Below are 18,121 nucleotides of genomic sequence, written 5' to 3'. Positions count from 1 at the left end.
CCAGCATGGGCCGTCATATTTTATCCGAGCGCCACTCAGGGGAATGAACTGCATTTCACATGAACAGGAGGGTCTCCTGCAGGGTTGTTTTGATAGCGACATCTCCGACAGAACCATGTTAACCTGGATGCTAAACGCCAGTGGCGGAGGTGTAAGTAGCTCATTACTGTGGAGATATGTGTCGGTGTCTGACCTTGTCCTCGACATAAACAGTGTGAGGGGGAGTCAAACGGGCACCGTGTGTGTACGTGTTGTATTTGTGTGTGTGTGTCATTCTGTGTTGGCGAGCCTGTATTTGTAGAGTGAAAGTCTGTTTGTTTGTTTGTATGTGTTTTAAGGGACGGAGCTAAGCTAGCTGCCGGGTGAGAGAGTGTATTTATCCCAGCTCCTCGACCACCCCCTTCTGCCGGCTCCCACTTCCACAGCCCTTACTGAGCGCCGCTGAGGCGAGGACAGGGGCTTATCGATCCCCATCCATCCCCATAATGCCTTGCTGTTGACCGCTTCCTACACCACTTCCTGGAGAGAGCTTCCTGGAGAGAGCTTCCTGTAGCTTTGCAATCAGCTCAGGCATGATGGAATGCTGCCTGGCCGAGCTTGAGTGCACAAGCCTGGTCGGAGAGTTGTCATACTGCTCTACATCAACCATGACATGCTTCAAAACACTCCATTACTCTGGTCATGGTGTATTCTTGGTTCTCAACATGGTACTTCATTTCAAGCCTTACCATATGCATAATGTATCATTACCGTTAAAATACAAATTGCTAATTAAACACAGGACTTTGGGTTAGGGTTAACTAACCTAAATACAGGATATGAAAGACTTTTTACGATTTATAACAGAAGTAAAACAGAAGTTCTGATTCTTCGATTTGCTTCAGCCCTGCTTCCTTATTACTGTAAAACCCGGCAGCCCATCTAAGCTACTCTAGACATGCCTAATGGAACGTTTAGTGCTGCAGTGAGGCACTAAAGAGGCAAGGCAAACAAATCCCAGGACGGCGAGCGGTGGCTGACAGTGCAACGCCACAAAAGGCCCCTCCCCTCGGCGTGTTCAGGTGGTTTCCAGCGCTCGCCCGCGCTCTCGCCCCGCTGAAAGGACACTCAAGAAGCTTCTCTGTCAGACATTAGACAAATGGATGCACGCAGGTCAGCACAAGTCAACACTACGGTCAGTTAACCAGGGCAGAGAGGGTTTTCCTGCCTGGTCAGCATGACTGCACTGAACATTTACACTAACAAGTTCCGAAGAGTAAACTGATGAAGTAGAAGTGGGTGAGCAGAGAGAAAGAGAGAGATAGAGGGAGAGAGAGAGAGAGAGAGAGAGAGAGAGAGAGAGAGAGAGGGGAGAAGGAGGGAGGGAGGGGGGGGGGGAAGAATGAGTGAGTGAGAGCTGGAGAGAGACAGAGAGAATGGGTGAGTGAGGGAGAGAACAATGTAATGGGTATGAAAGAACGAGAAAGAGAGATCCTGAAAAATGGAGAGGGAGAATGACTAAGTGAGGGAAGGAGAGAGGACGTCCAGGGCATTAGTCAGGGATGAGTTTTTCTCCGTAGCTGAGCTGAGATGTCCTACTGGAGGAGAGGAGAGCTAGGAGGCCGCCTCACAGGGGAGGTCGTGGGGGCGTTAATTTACAGCTATCGCAGAAACACGACAGGCCTCGTAAATATAATCTCTCCACACACTGGAAGAAACATACCTGCAGTGCCGACACGCTAGACAAGAGACTGCTTACAGCATGGCCTGGGCTGAGCCAGCCAGCCAGCCCACACACACACACACACACACACACACACACACTGCTGTGTAGGCCTACACACAGGATGTTTAGGCAGTGTGTGAGAGACAAAAAGGAGAGAGCGAGAAAGACAGAGCTAAAGATCGAAACAGAAAAGTGGGAAGTGGGCCATGAGAGGGGACAGATACTCTGGCAGTGTGCCTTCAGGTGTTGGTTGGGTGATGTGGGTCTGTCTCTAGGCAGGTGGTCAATCTAACACGTCAAGCCAGGGAAGGCGCTACCCCGCTGGGTGATCTGGAGCAGAGCCCCAGGTGTGGGAACTACCTCAGCACCCCTCCTGGGAGAGAGGAGAGGGAGGGAGGAGAGCGACAGGGTCAACACAGGAAGCACACGAAACTGATAACTGTGAAGGCCAGAGGAACTGTGTGTCCCACGCAGAGCCCCCCCCCCCCCCCCCCCAGCTCTCTCTCCTCGCAGGCCTCTGGTGGATCCTTCGACAGGGGGCGGTGGGATACGTCGGCTCTCGGGTTCAGCTCAGCTTGGGGGCCCCGAGGCTCGATGTCCGAGGAGAAGGCAGGTGACAGCCACTCGCGCTCTGGGAGGGAGAGGGTAACAGGAGAGCCTGTCTCTGGGACAGGAGGAGGAGGAGGATGTGACAGCAGAGCCTGTCTGGGTGGGGGGAAAAGAGGATGGGGAACAGGAGAAGCCTGTCTTGGGGGGGGGGGGGGGGGCAACTCCGTCTCTGAGGAAGACGAGGATGACCTGAAGAGGCAGCGGCCACGACACAAAGACTGGCCAGGCCACATCATGACTGCAATTTATCCTACAGAGTTTCACATGGGAAAGCCAAACCAGACCGTAGTCTTTTGTGAAGAGCGGTACTGCACCTTGAAAATGAGAACTTGATAGGCCGTCCGTTTTGTCAAAGATCAGTGTTCTGAAGAACTTCCTTGAAAGCGGATTCTTTCTTTTTTCCTCCTTCAAAGAGAGTGGAGTTCTGGTCTGGAGAGCTGGTTTCACATGTTTAGTAAGTAGTCTCCTTAGGCCGCATACAAATTGATTTCTTATTCTTCCAACGAGGATACTCTCGTAATTCAATCAGAGTCCATTTGGGGCATCAGACCAGGCTTTGCAGACACGTGAGAGTTCAGAACCAGCGCCAGCATCACACACTCCAGAGATGACCAGGTCTCCAAATCCAAATCATGCTCCATAATCTGATTTGTCTTGATGCTAACAATCTGATTGGGTGCAGCTATTCCCAGTAGCTCATTGGTTCAGCCACAGCCCAAAGTTATAGCATACAGCTGAACACCCATTCATGGGATCCCACTGCCAAACTGCATTCTGGGATACCAATGTAACAAGGATACCGCTGACACACTGAATTTTGTACCAAGGACAACTAGCCCTTACAGGTCTGCTTTAAGAGTAACCATCACCATCACATGGGCCTAAATGTTTCCTTCAGAGCTAAACTGAAGAAGGACCAGCGATCGAAACTGCAGAAAGACTGACCACCAAGGTTCTTCAGTTTGACGTGGAAGCAGACTCCACCCTCAGGATCTCTGCCCAGCTGCAGTGACTGGTAAACACACACAAAAAGCCACAGGGAATCCTAGTCTCTGATTGGATCAGAAAGGATCCATGCCTTGGCAACCGTTCCCCATTCAGACAGACATGCTAGGACCACAGCTGCCTTGCCTCTCTCGGTGCCAGGCCATAGGGCTTACTGGGCATCTCAGTGGTAGCCCCAGATGTTAGGACACACAGGCAGCCTGTGTGTCCTAACACACACGTTCCAAGTGAAGACTGGACCCTTTATCCAGACGGTCAGTCAACAAAAACAGCCCCAGTCAAACGGCAAACATTCCTGAGTGAATAAAGACTAAAAACAAGCTTAACTGACTAAACAGCTTTAGTCGTGTACTCGTGTACCGCGCCGACACAAATGACACCGTTTCTGTCCGGACAGAAGCACAAAGAGCTCCAGCTCTGAAAGACGAGAACAAAAACGTAACAATGTCGAAATCCAGACGGGCTCAGCTAGCGCCAGCGTGTGCTCGGCTGCAGCCGCCCTCCGCCCCACTCCTCCTCACCATGGTGAAGTCTGCTGAGAGGAAACAGAGAGGCTCACCGTGTGTCAGCTGGCCGTGACGCCCTGCTCGCTGCTGCTGCTGCCGGGGACGGGACTGAGCCGCGAGACGACCGACGGAGCCGAGCTCACACACGCGCGCAAACACACAGACACACACACACACAGACACGGGGGCCTGTGAAGGAGGGAGCAAGAGAGAAGACGACAGGAGAGCGTGCCGGGTCCCTCCCTCTTTCACATGCTGTCCTGGGGAGCTCTCTCTCCCTCTCTCCCTCTCTCTCCCTCTATCTCCCTCCCTCTATCTCCCTCCCTCTATCTCTCTCCCTCTCCTTAGCTGTCTCTCTCTCCACCTCTCTCTCTTCTTGCTTCCTTCTCTTTTTCACTCTCGCCCCTCTCGTTCGCTCTCCCCATTCCTCTCTCTCCGAGTCTCTCTCTCTCCACTCATTTGCCCTCCTCTTTACCGCTCACCCTCTCCAGCACTCTCCCTTTCATAAACACACAGTCCTCCCCTCCTTCTCTCCCTATCCTCCTCTATATTTAATTCATTTTCCTTTCTTTTCCCCTCCTCTCATCTCCGTGTGACATGTAAGCCCTCTCTGCCTTTGTCAATAGGTCTTCCACTTTCACAGGAGGTCCTAATCTCTCTGATCCTCGCTCCGTCTTAACGTTTCGCCTGTGTCTGTGTTTTTTTGCGTGCGCACACGCACGTCATTCAATAACGGAACAAGCCTCGTCCTCTCCCCTCTGTGTCACTAACCATGATGTGTGCTCTGTCATTCCGGTCCTTCTACATACATCAACTGGCCATCTCATTTCCCCAGCCAGCGCCTAGGAAACAAACAAGCTGCCAGACAATAAAGAGGAGATAGAGACACGCGCACGCACGCACACACATCAGCCCAACCATGCAGGCATCTTATTATGGTCTGGCAGGGTAGTCAGCCTTGGCGTGTCATTAATGGAGTTTTTGCTCTTGTTCTTTCTCCATTAACCTACTTAACCGTTCACCCTCGCTCACAACAGTCTCTCCTCTGGGCCTGACAGCCTGGCCTATTGCCTGACAGACTGGGACATAGACTGTGAGGTTGTGAAGGCCACAGCTCAAATGGTTTTCAGAAAGTAATAATAGTTCTGGAGTCGCACAGATGCCTGATGTCAAGTGAAAGAAGTGATATGGTCATTTTGACGATCGTAATCACGGTGTGAAATGTGAGAAAGCAGAAATGGGCAAAACCGAGCATGACTACTGTTCCACTTTTTAAAATAAACACATCAAATGGACATGTTTTGATATCTGGATGCAGGCGAGATTACAGCACCTGCAAATACCTATCTGCTTTTCATCATGCATGGTTGACTAAACACCCTTCTGACTGGTCTGGCAAAATGCAGGCTAGTCAATCAGTAACATTGCAATGATGTTTGCACAGTTGACAAGGAGTTGCACATTTCTTGTCTGGAATCTGGCTATTGTTCAAGGTTTCAAGTCTTGGTTTGTTGTTGGCAAACAACTCCTCTACCGACAGTGAAATGCCTGAGAAATCATTTTAAGATAACACATGGTTTGATGAGTTTAAGACTGAACTTCACATCTGAGGGTATTCTCTCTTCTATCTGACAGCGCAACATTTAACAGTTATTCAAGCCTCCAAGGGAGAGGGGACCTCTTTATTTGTAGGCTAGCGACATTCTGCTGAAGAAAAAACAACTATTCATGAAACGGACTAATGGCTACGTTCTCTTTCACCGACCTGACAAAGAGACAATTGTGGTGGTACAGTTTAAATCAAGGCGCTAGACAGAGGCTATGATTGTCGATGCTCAGGCCCACAGGCCTAGAGGGAGAAGGTCATTTGCATCCTGACAAAATAAGGCTCTGTTTCTCACACCCCTCGGAGGACGAGGAGAGGGCCAGCTAACAAGGAGCTTCTTCCAGTCTCCTCGACTCAAGACAAACAAATCAACAGACCACCGTCTTGCGTTAATCACACTAAGTGATCCAAGCTCATTTGCAATATAATCCCGGCCCCACTTTAATTAGAGGAGCGAATTACGGGCCATTGAACACTCCCGCAGAGAGGAGCTCAAAGCTATAACCATGTTTTCTAAAGTCAGAAGGGCCCAACAAAGCAACAATGTGTGGACCTTTTAGTGACATAAAAACCCTGGCCTGGCCATGCACACAACCCTGAGATGATTGTACGACCACTCACCAGGAAATGAAAGACTCTACAACTTTAAAAACAGTTAAAAACCTCTCGTGAACCAGGTTCATCAAAGATGAGGCTCCCCGTTTCACTGTCCTTCTCATCTGTCTTCTGAGTTTCTAATGTGACCTGAGGTGACATCATTTTAGACGACCCCACCAGCCATGCACTAGTCCACAGTGACAGAGAAGTCTGCTGAAAGGACACATCATCATCATCACTCTTATGGTGTCACTGACTCTCTGGTGGCCACGGTAACAGGATACGACGCAGGGAGCCTGAGTGTGAACGTGCACGCTCTTTAACCTTCTCGCAAAACACGTTACGCAACACCACGTGCCTGGAGCCATGTACATAAACACAATCCGTATAATTCTATTCAATACACTTCATGAATACCAGAGGAAATTCAAATCCTCTCAAGACATCCAGACAGAACACACACACTGAACCGCCCGCCCGCCCGCAGCCCACACACACACCCCAGCCCCCCTCAGACAGCCAACATCCATCAGTGTTCAGTGTCAATATCCAGATACGCTACTGAACGATCGACTCCTACCTCTCCTAATGGGCTAAAAATATACTGTCAGGAGAAGAACACTACAGACAACCTAGCATGACAATTAGGCATATGTCACGCCTGCACTATTACAAACATGTCGGCCTATCCACAGGAAATGAGGAGTGACTCATGTGGCTGTAAGATCTGAAAATTAGCTTCAGAAAATGATTGAGTAATTGTTCGATTTTCAGATGCGATGGTGTTGGAAAACATCTTCCGGCATTGTGTGAATTTGCCGTTCCCGTCGCCGTGTCAGAGTCGGCACGCTCTCAGAAGTGTCGGGTTCGAGCACAGGAAGAGACAAAGAGAGGATGTTTACTTCCTGTGGCGGAGAAGCTGCGAGGGCATGGCGGTGACAGACCTCAGCTAACTTTAGCGGCTGCGACACTGTGGATACCCGTCGTGTTTCGCATGTACATATCCTATGGCCTACCTGTTCATTTGACGATCAAAAGTCACACAAAATAGCAGAATAGCCACACAGAATAGTCACACACAGGAGATCGAAGCTGCCAAAAAAAATGCAGGACTGTGTTACGACAAAGGAATCACGATGAGATTGGATTTCTGCCCGGGATTGGAAATGATCTAGGGGAATACACTGTCGGAAGTATTTAACCCATCTAGTATCTCTCTCAGACCAACACCAAGCATGTGAGAACATTCCGCATTTATTTCTTGCGGTTGAGGGATTGAGGCCAGTTGTGTATTACGGGCCCCTGAAAAAAAGAAAAGAAAGAGAAGGATAGATGGGATTTAAGAAGGGGGGTTTTCATCTTACTGCCACAGTCAAACTCGACAGACGGCAGAGGGGGAAATGCAGCAAAAAGTCTCCCCGATCCTTCTCACAGCCCACTTTTTCTGCTATGATTTTTCTGATGATTCAGAAGACTGGGGTTGGTGTTGTGGGGATGGTGTTGTGAGTTAATGCTCCATAGAGGATGGAAATCTCCCTCGAGCCGTGCGTGGGGACAAGGGTAATATCTTTTGTCGATTCCTATTTTGAAAGCAATCTGCTGCCTCATAGTCAATCAATTGAGGTGTTATTGCGCAATAAATAACAAGAGATTTGGACCAGCTGTCAAGGAAAACTAGTCACGTCAACAAGGAATATTCACAAACAGAAACTTTTGAACCAACACAAAAAGGTGAGAAAAATCCTATTTTCAATCCTATGAAAAGTCCATAATGAGAAAAGAATCCAAAGTAAGGAGTAAAGTGTTGGACTGTGCAGTGTGGAGTCTGTCCTATGGGCAGGAAACCGTCAAGCATGCTGGGCTGGTCCTTATTGTGAGCATAGTGAGGAGAGCAGACTGGCTGCAGTATCTTGGAGGCCTTCCCAGGCACCATAATCTGTGTTATAGTCCTGGGTGCCATGATCACTCAATGGATCTTTCACTGTGAACAGAATGAAACCACATCCACACAATATGTCCTCTTTGGGTCCTCGACCAGTTTGGCCGACTTGGGAATTCAAGATGTTGCCTTAAAGTTCTCCGCAAAGACATTTTTCGACATAATCTCTGCGATGCCATAGTAACCACACAGGAAAGGCAGCCGCCACTGTGTGTGTGCCTGTATGTGTGTGTGTGTGTGTCTATGTGCTTTCGTGTGTTTCCTGTGTTGCCGTTCACAGATAAGAGCAAGGAGAGAGAAGGCTCTGTGACCTCTCCCTGTGTGCTGGTGCTGGCCTGTGCCGTCCTGTGATGCTGCGGGAATCAGGCCAAGTGAGGCAGCTTCGTGAGGCGACCTTGTGACCACTGTCCAGCCCCTGTCCAGCCCCTGTCCAGCCCCTGTCTAGGCCCTGTCTAGGCCCTGTCCAGCCCCTGTCCAGCCCCTGTCCAGCCCCTGTCCAGCCCCTGTCCAGGCCCTGTCCAGCCCCTGTCCAGCCCCTGTCCAGCCCCTGTCCAGCCCCTGTCCAGCCCCTGTCCAGGCCCTGTCCAGCCCCTGTCCAGCCCCTGTCCAGCCCCTGTCCAGCCCCTGTCCAGGCCCTGTCCAGCACCTGTCCAGCCCCTGTCCAGGCCCTGTCCAGCACCTGGCAGCTTAGCAGGCCAACTCTGATCATTAGCAGGAAGCACTGGACATGGCCCTTAGTCATCGATGCTAATAGGGACATTACACCTCTGCCTCCTTCGCCTTACTGCCACTGAGATGGTAATGGGACAGGGTCACCAATTAAGGTGACATTTTGGGAGGGATTTTGAAAGTGAGAGTGCTGTTGATGTGGTGGCACTTTGTCTGGCTTTTCTAAAACACGGAGAGTGAGAACGTGTCGTTTCTCTGTGACCTTTCTCCTGTCTGGTGAAACGGTTCCGCCAGGTCTTGGTTCTACTTACCAGAGTTCTCTCAGGTTCCCCCTGGGACTCGGAACAAGACGACTCCATGGTTCCCCAGAGTCTGGCCTGATGTTAGTGGAGCTCAGAAGCTTGCATGTCTGTCAGGAGAGAGAGAGGCAGGGAACGTCACACACACAGGTACACAACATATTCATCTACTGAACAAACACCTAAGAATGACTCACAGACAGTATGCCAGGAACATGATACAGCTCAACATTCTGCTCGCTCAGACACACACACACACACACACACACACACACACACACACACACACACACACACACACACACACACACACACACACAACTAAAGAATGAGGGAACAGGAATATGTGCCAAAAGGTCCGCTGGACACTAACGCTCCTTCCTTCAGGAGTTAGAGTCAACACAGTAGGATACTGTACCATCTCTCCTCACTCCCCTCCTCCCTAAACACTCTCCAAAGCTAGGCTGGACTTGGAGAGACACACCACCAGCTGTGACGCATGTTTCCCATCAGTAAACCTCCATTTGTCTCCCCTCATCGACCCTAAACGGGTCTCTGCCTTCAGCAGCATGTCGGAAAATCTCCAAATGATAGAGCCATAAACATCTCTCCCTACTTCTCTCTCGCTCCATCGCCATCTCCTGCAGCGAGAGAGGATTGTGCCAGAGAGAGAAGATAGGGGGGAGGAAGAAAAAGTGGAAGCTACAAAGAGAGAGAAAGAGAGAGCGAGAGAGATAAAGAGGAGGGGGGGGAGAGAAAGACTGAGCGAGATAGAGAAAGAACAGGACAGAGAGCGTAGAGAGGGAGGGAGCGAGCTCTCGGTGTCCTCCTCAGATCCTCACAGCAGTCAGGTTCTCCCTGCTAGGTAATAAGCTGGGCCTCCTCCGCCGATAAACACAACAGCTGACATCAGTCTCCCACAGCAGCTCGCCCGCTCTCCAAACCCTTCAGGGCCAATCAATCCTGGACGTCTGAAAGACGCCTCTCAAATGCTTCCCACCTGGCAAACGCACTCTCCCACTGGTGCAGGAGGAGGGGAGTTAGAGGAGTCTGGGTTCCTGTGGAAACCTGCTGACTAACACAGGTGGCATCAGGTACTATCTACCGGGCTGAGAGGAGGATAGGTTGGGCTGCGTGTGTCTTCTCAGAAAGGGAGAAAGAGAGAGAACACTGGCAAATTCCTCCGTCCTCCATCAATGACTTTTGCTGCAGCTCCAAAACGCTCCCTTTTCCCCTCGCGATATGAGAAACTGCCACAGAGCAGAGACATCGACTAGACGGGCCGCGAGACACAGGAACGCAGAAGAAACACCACGCTGGTTTCTGTGTTTCAGTGTGCCGGCCACAATCCCGTGCGGCTGGTTAGTGTTGCGGTGTTACCCCACAGCTAGCGTGAACTCACACTGGCAGTGATAGAACCTACTCCTTAAACATGGTGAGATGAAATAGTAGTGAGAAAAGATGACAGATTAAAAGGTATGAGATTTCAGCACAGCATTATCACCTTCACACCTTCTGGTTACACACTCACGCGGGCGGGCACACACGCGCTCACACACACGCACACACACTTACACAATGCAATAATTCTTCCTGAGCATTATACACAGAAAAAGAGAGGGAGAGAGATGGAGGGAGAGAAAGGGAGGGAAAGAGAGGATGGTAAGTATGCTGTTGACCTTGGCTTATTAGACATAGGGCTAACTAGACTGTAAATTAATATGAACATATTCAGACACAGGGCTTGTTGTTTTTCTAAGAAGTCATTTAATGTCCACTTAGTGTCAAACTGGTTTTGTTTCACACTGTACTGTTCTGAACAATTTGTACGATGATTCTGCTGCTATGATAAAACTGTATGTACAGCAGCTTTGTCCTATTGTTGAAGTTATATGCAGCTGAACAACAGAGAAGTCATCGGTTTTCATAACAGTAGACTTTTTCAGGTGGACAATGACAGTTCCCAAATCTCTGGACATTTACAAATTCTTCTCTTTCTGTATCCAGAAACATCTCAGGCTGATTGGTGGTGTGTGAGGAAAGATCGTAAAGGAGGGAGAAGGTGCCCAAGCAAAAAAACATTATACTGAAAGTATGGTTAGTTACGAGGTATAAGTACAAACATACAATGAGTTTTAGTTGTACATTTTAAGTATACTTGTGTGTAAAAGAAGATTAGAAGGAAAATGTCATAAACTCTCATTTAATACATTTAAATTAGATTTAAGTAGAATATCCTTTTTTCCGATTGGGTTATCAATGTATGTCCAGCTAGCAGAGACTATTGAACAGTTGACAAAAGGTCTATTCAATCAGGAGATTAAATTTGCACAGATCAGAATGATAATGCTATAGTACTCAAAGAAATGGGAGGAGTTGAGTGAAGCCATTTTAACCCTTGTGTTATCTTCGGGTCATTCTGACCCATCAGTCATTGTGACCGACCGTCGTATTGCGACAACTTTACCGCATACAAAAACAAAGTGAAGCATTTTCTTTTAACCGTCGGGCTGTCTCAGACCCCCCACATTGCGAAGGTTAAAAGAAAATAATTTTTATATTGGGTAAAATTGGGTAAACACAACGATGGTTCGTTCTGAACCTTTGGGTCATGTGACCCGAAGGCAGCACAAGGGTTAAGAAAGGCTGACTGCTAAAGGATTTCTTATACCGAATGAAAAGTAGGTGTCAAATTGAAACAAATGAAAAGCTAGACTCCATGCTGGCTTTACTGAAAGTAATTTTTGCTGAGGCACAATGGAGGGGTTGAAAGACTAGCAGGCAAACATTTAACACTGATACAGGTGTTCAAACACTGACAACCTGTACACACACACACACAACCCATTTCCCATGAGCTCTACTCCAGTCTGTTGTTGTGCTGACAGGCCAGGCCCAACCTCGACACATGACAATTAACCTACAACAGATGCATCATACACTTCCTCAAAACAACCAGCTTGGCTGCTATTAACGCTAAGCAAAATGACTCAGCATTTCAGCAGGACCCTGTTGAAGGGAGGGCCCACAAGAACGTTTTGTCCTGTTGTTGTGATGCCATGAGGGTGGGTCAGAGACAACGGGCTTAGACACTAAGGAGGCTTGTTGTTCCAGAGCAATAAACTTAAAAGGGAAATTAAGTATTTGAATTAATTGCCCCAAAAATGTGTTGATTAAGATGAATGCTCTCCTCCACTCCTTTCCCACGCTTGCCCCCTCCCTCTCCCTCAGTCCAGCACTGCGGCGTGTCTGAGGCATGATCCACCTTCCTGTAGCTGTCTCTTCCCAACCGTCCAGGCTGGGCATTGCAGCATCACTGTCGGTACACTACCACGTTCTCCAGTTTCAGCGACATCGTTCTTTCTCATTCCAGTCGCTCAGAAACGGTGCGTGCGTGTGCGGACCTTGAGTGATCGTGTCCCACCTGATGGCAAAAACATGTCTCTAAAGAGGTTGGCACAGGCTGGCCTCTCCACATCCATCTCTTTCTTCCCCTCTCCCCCCCTCTGCCGTCCCCCCCAGCGTCCTGCCAGCTAATACCTATTCACTAGTGCCAAAGACGCAGGGAAGGGACAGGGAACCCCAAAATAGTAGCTTGGCAGTGTGGCAGCAGGAGAGCCAGAGGCAGTCGTGGGGATTACTGTCCAGGTTGGGGGCAGGTGCCCCTGTACGTGTAGCCCCCTGGGCTGTGACTTGATCCTGACGGCAGGTTTGGGATGACGCACACAGGAGGGTTGACGCCAGGCCAGGACAGACACCGTTACATGCATCAAAGGAAAATTCTGCCTGTTGAATTGGAATTGCCTTTAAGATTGTGCCCTCGACCTTGATTCATACTACACCCCAGGCTGTTATGTATTCCGGTTTAATAATTAATGGCCGGGGCAGAGGTCATACATCTGCGTGTTTATATGACGTGATTACGCAGGGACGGGAGAACAGCCTTTTTTGGCGTGCTACTTGGCCCTTATCCGGTTATAATAACAATAAAGGCTGAATGACCATAATACAACCTTCACTGTCTTTCGTCTATGAAGGGCAGACAGACATCAAACAGAATTTCCTCATCTAGGTCAGAGTGTAGGGAAATATTAATCATCCGTGTAAACATAGGATGGATGAAGAGTAGGTTGAGACTGGGGGGAATTCAACAGCTTTTTCAGGCGTTCGTTCACATTGACTTGAATGGAGCAAGTCCAAACCCTCATGCAGAGTGCACAGTTCTCTTACAGTTCACAGGATGTCACATGACCTAGATGGCTCGAAGAGGCATCTAGAAGGGTGGTGCAAAGGGTGAAAAGAAGGGTGGTGCAAAACATGTGAAAGGACATTAACAGAGATGCTCTGATATGACATAAGCCAAGGCATTTCCTACTTTGCACCGACCGATCAGACCTAATGCAAAGCTGCTGCTGTTTGTTTTTTTTTTAGGTCAATTTTCAACTCATTTATAGTCTCAGAGTTTCCCCACGCAGCCTCCAGAACATCTTACAATATAGCTTCATCAGAGACCATTTCATCTAGCTGTCATTCAAGAGAAGACGAGGGGCTGATATCCCTGACTCTGCTGCCACCCACCTCTCTCCATCACATTCTCCTCCTCACAGGGGGCTTCTGGGACAGAATACTGATAAGGGCTGCTCTGGCTTGCCTGGTGTCAAGGTGACTGTGCTGACCCCGACGCTTCTCATCCAATCCCTGGCAACGGCAGCCCACCCCCCTCCACTGACAGCTGGAAAGAGCTGGTGCAGTACACTTGACTGGTTAGAGAGCCCAGCTAGCTGGAGAGAGCCTTACCAGCAAGCTACGGAGCTAGCTCTGTTAGCTAGATAAAGCTATCCCTGCTACATAATCAAAGCTAGCCCTGCTAGCTACAAAAAGCTAGCCCTGCTTTATAATTAAAGCTAGTGCTGCTAGCTAAATAAAGCTAGCCCAGCTAGCTAGATAAAGCTAGCCTGGTGAACTACACTAGCATGGGTAGGCTAGATAAAGTAAACCTGGCTGACTAGAAACTAACCCAGCTAGCTTAAGAGTTCTATTCTGGTTAGCTTTAAATAGACATCACAGCAAGCAATAGCAGAGAGAGCTATCCTAATTGGCTGGCCTAGCTAACTACAGCTAAGACAAATGGACTCAAAAGAGAGCTTCTAGACAGTTCCGCCATGACACAGAATGCTCCAGCTACACTTCAAGCAGGAGCTGGTCAAAAAGCACACCACAGAGAGAGCAGAGCAGAGAGACAATACACCGGGGCTGGACAATGCATGACAGTCCATGTGATGCAGCATGTGGCGGCTCCTTTCACAGGAAACGTTGAAAAGGATGAGAAGGTGAAAGCCTATTTGCATATTCAGGATGTGTGCACTTCCAAGTCCTCAGATGTAATACTCACTCATGTTTTCCCATTCCAGATCCAGGCTGAGACAGGAGAGGACAGGAGGGGACACGAGGAGATACGAGAGGACAGGGGAGGACTGGAGGAGATAGGAGGAGATACGAGAGGACAGGGGAGGACTGGAGGAGACAGGAGGAGATATGAGAGGACAAGAGGAGACAGGAGAGGACAGGGGAGGACTGGAGGAGACAGGAGGAGACAGGAAGGGACAGGGGAGGACTGGAGGAGACAGGAGAGGACAGGGGAGGACTGGAGGAGACAGGAGAGGACAGGGGAGGACTGGAGGAGACTGGAGAGGACAGGGGAGGACTGGGGGAGACAGGAGAGGACAGGGGAGGACTGGGGGAGACAGGAGAGGACAGGGGAGGACTGGAGGAGACAGGAGAAGACATGAGGAGAAAGGAGGGGACAGGCGGAGGAAGGAGAGGACAGGAGGGGAAAGGCAGCACCCTACAGCTTGATGTAAGACACTCACTCTGAGAGGCAGTCTGGCAGTGACAGGCATGAGTGCTCTCTCATCATGATTAGACATTGTATCTGATAGCTTATGTGTCCGTGTAAGCACATTAGCATGCTAACATAACCTAGCCCTCCTAAACTGTACTGCCAGAGAGCTGGAATGCTGTACGAAATGACACACACACACAATATAGGCTATGCCGTAAGCGTTCAGCCCGAGCCCTGATGAGCACACACTGTCACACATCACACACAACAGCTATACACACACCAGTTTACCAGTCAGTGGTAACACAGACAAGCAGTGACAAATATAGGACCTACCTCACGAGGACCGCGCAGCAAAAAGCAGTCTCTCACGGCAACACCACCGCCAGCCTGATGGAGAGAGAGAGAGAGAGAGACAGAGAACGGGGGGAGAGAGCGAGAGAGAGAGATGACATCACAATGTTACTCCCCTCCCCTTATAATATGAGCCCACCAGAGGGCTGCTTATGTACAGTGTTCAGACAGACAATAATGTATGTATGTGTGTGTGCACGAGAGAGAGAGAGGTTTTATGAGTGAATGGGGCAGCTTTAATCTGTTCCGTGCCAGTGGGTTTGATGAGGCGTATCCTTTGGGTTGCCTCTCAAACAAATTCCTTGATCCTGGCTGGATGAAGATTATTAGTCAGCTGGCCAATTAGCACATCCGTCCGGCGGCCACTATGGCCCCCTGGGGTGTGCTGCTGGTCATGGCGGGGGGGGGGGGGGGGGGGTACCCTGTATGTATGACTAAATACTATCAGACTAATAGCTGACTTTTCTGGAGAGTTCTCTGAATGGAAACACAAGACATTCACCAAACAGCTATGTTTCCATGCTTACTAGGCCATAGCCCCAGGCACTATCTATGGATGATGTACACGCTGTGGCTGGAGATTCAGGAGAGCAGAGGGGGAAGAGAGACAGGATGTTGTTGCTTCTTTCTGCTGATCATATGACCAAGACTCTGACTCCAGCCTTCCTCCTGCGGTCTGTTCGCTTCACTAGCTGCCTCTGTGATTTGATGAATATTATCCGAGTGTGTGTGTGTGTATTTGGATGTGCGTACGGTTGTGTGTGTGTGTGTGTGTGGTGGGAGTCCGTGCGCGTGTCTGCTTAGGTGTGCGTGTGTGTGTGTGCGTGTGTGTGCAGCTGTCTAAAGGGCCAGGCTGATAAAGGCATCCAGCAGTGAGAGGGTATAGCTCTGGGGAGGTGCACACAGGTCCCAGCTGGGACCGCGTGTCACAGGAGATGGAGAAGGACAGCCGTGGCACAACACACTCCTGAGATACTGCAGAGAAAGCACTGACCGGGCACCCTCAGGTCGTCTATTCTCCCCCATGACACACACACACACACACAGCAGTACAAACAGGGGCAGCTTTGATAGCATAACATCTGAGGGAATCGCCCGCTTCATCAAAAATACCCAAGTACCGACAGGTAGCAGTCAACAGCAGTGGAACCAAATTACGTAACTCGCATATGGCCAAGATGAGGACAAAACGTCATCTCTGTAGCCATCCAGTCTAAATATAGTCCAGGGTGAGAGAGAATGGGAGATGGCAAGACGTCTACCTCCTCCCCCCTCTACCTTTCAATTCCACCCTCCACTGACTGGCCTAATTGTGTTACACACTCCCCCTGAGCACAGGGTCTCCAGTGGTCTGGGCTTACACTAGACCAGGTGGCAGCTGCAGATAGGCACAGACCAGGGGCTGGGGGCCGGGGGACAGGGGCCAGAGGTCAGGGGCCGGAGGCCAGGGGCCGGGGGCCAGGGTCCGGGGGCCAGGGACCAGGGGCCGGTGAAGGACATCCATAGGAAAAGCCTGACACCAGGCTGGACATCCGGTCTGGGGAGCCAGAGTTGTAGTTTTTTTAACGGGTGTAAAATGTTCATTGTTGTGATGAAACTCAGCCTTATGGAAACAGGAGTGGGTGTGGGTAATTGGTCCTTTAGCAAGGTTTATAAACACCAAAGACACCAGGATACTCCTGCTCTGTTCTCTATCACACAGGCTGTTGGCATCCATCTTTTTTATCTCGCAAAGCAATGAGCTCTGATCCAAAGACTCGATAAGGATAATAACATGAGTCTTGGACCCTTCACTCATTTCATCACCACAGTTTAACACCTACAGCACTGAATGATGTAAGCCCTCAGTTTTCAGTACCGGTGAATGGCTTTTTCCTTCCACTAAAACTAGAGCATCGGGCCAACTATTAAGATATAACCTTGAAGAAAGGACCATTTTAAAATCCCTTTCAAATCATGCCAAACAGTTAGATAACAGTCAACCAGTTGCTGTCTTCCCACAGAATCGACAAAGGAATCACTTGTTTATACACTGGCTATGAATGCGCTCAAGTTTTGCCTGAAGAAAACAGTGGCCTACAAACGCACATTACTATCAAGTTGGACACTAATGAGTAACATTTACTCTTATTTTTTTTTCTCTTTATCAGACATTTTAATATGAGTCATGAAGGTACTGTTAATGTGCCCTTGGGGAATGCAAAACTACTTCCTCTGTATCAATCGAAAAGTGAACGGAAAGACCAAATAGGTTAGGCTAAATGTCACTTTGCAGGCCTAACTGGCATTCACACAAAACCAGCATTCACTTTATTGATAGACTTACTTGTCTATTCTGTTTACAATTCCCTAACCTTCACCTGACCAAATTCATTACAAATGTCAGTTCCATTATCTGTAAAATACTAAACTGGAAAGGGTTGTGGAATTGTGGCATGTACATGCCAAGCTAAAATCAAAGAAATGTGAAATAGATGTAACAGCCCAGTAGAAAAGCAGTGCATAATCATTTCAATCACCCTAAACAAAAATAAGCATCAAATAGGCCAGGTCTAAATGTATACTTCTTCCCCACAATCGGTTGGGTTTTGTCATGGAAAGCTGCCTGCCTCGGTTGTGTCAGAAGAGTCAACAGCAAAACAGAATGGAACTGGTCTGACCTTGTTAATCTGTGTGGTTGAGCCCAGCCCAGGTAAAAAGAATAAATCCTTCACTCACACAATGTTTTGACACTTGATCCCTTTAAGACTAGCTGCTGTGGTAATACATCAAACTGTATAAGCTACATGTAGCTGTGTGTTTTTCATTGTTATTTAGATAAATACATTTGCTTCAAGTGTTTTGTATTCTCTTCCCAATCTTAATTTAACAGCAAGCTTGGCTTTCATTGATAAAATATCTTAAAGTATTCATTGAATAGGCCTAATTCGGGTAAGTCAAATCCTCTTTGTCTTGCCTTCTCTTTCTCCCTGCAGTCCAGTAAGCCATTC

The 18,121-nt window shown here is 48.9% G+C and overlaps 1 protein-coding gene across 6 annotated transcripts in view; it reads right to left on the bottom strand.

The window, feature by feature from the left end:
* Window positions 1–18,121, bottom strand: part of osbpl8 (oxysterol binding protein-like 8) — a 59,195-nt gene that overhangs the window by 36,361 nt on the left and 4,713 nt on the right. For 4 of the 6 annotated variants that reach the window (XM_062482716.1, XM_062482718.1, XM_062482723.1 and 1 more), the window contains 2 exons: window positions 15,114–15,167; window positions 8,948–9,045 (listed from right to left, as the gene is read on the bottom strand). In XM_062482716.1, coding sequence (XP_062338700.1) covers window positions 8,948–8,995 — 48 coding nt within the window. In that variant the 5' untranslated portion in view covers window positions 8,996–9,045; window positions 15,114–15,167. Of the gene's footprint in view, window positions 1–2,628; window positions 3,513–3,878; window positions 4,017–8,947; window positions 9,046–15,113; window positions 15,168–18,121 lie in introns of those variants that run through there. The other 2 variants (XM_062482721.1, XM_062482722.1) reach the window with 2 other exon arrangements.

This window comes from Osmerus eperlanus, chromosome 17 (genome assembly GCF_963692335.1).
Source record: "Osmerus eperlanus chromosome 17, fOsmEpe2.1, whole genome shotgun sequence".
NCBI lineage: Eukaryota > Metazoa > Chordata > Actinopteri > Osmeriformes > Osmeridae > Osmerus > Osmerus eperlanus.
Note: the sequence above shows the minus strand (reverse complement) of the source record. Positions and strands in the feature narration are given on the sequence as shown.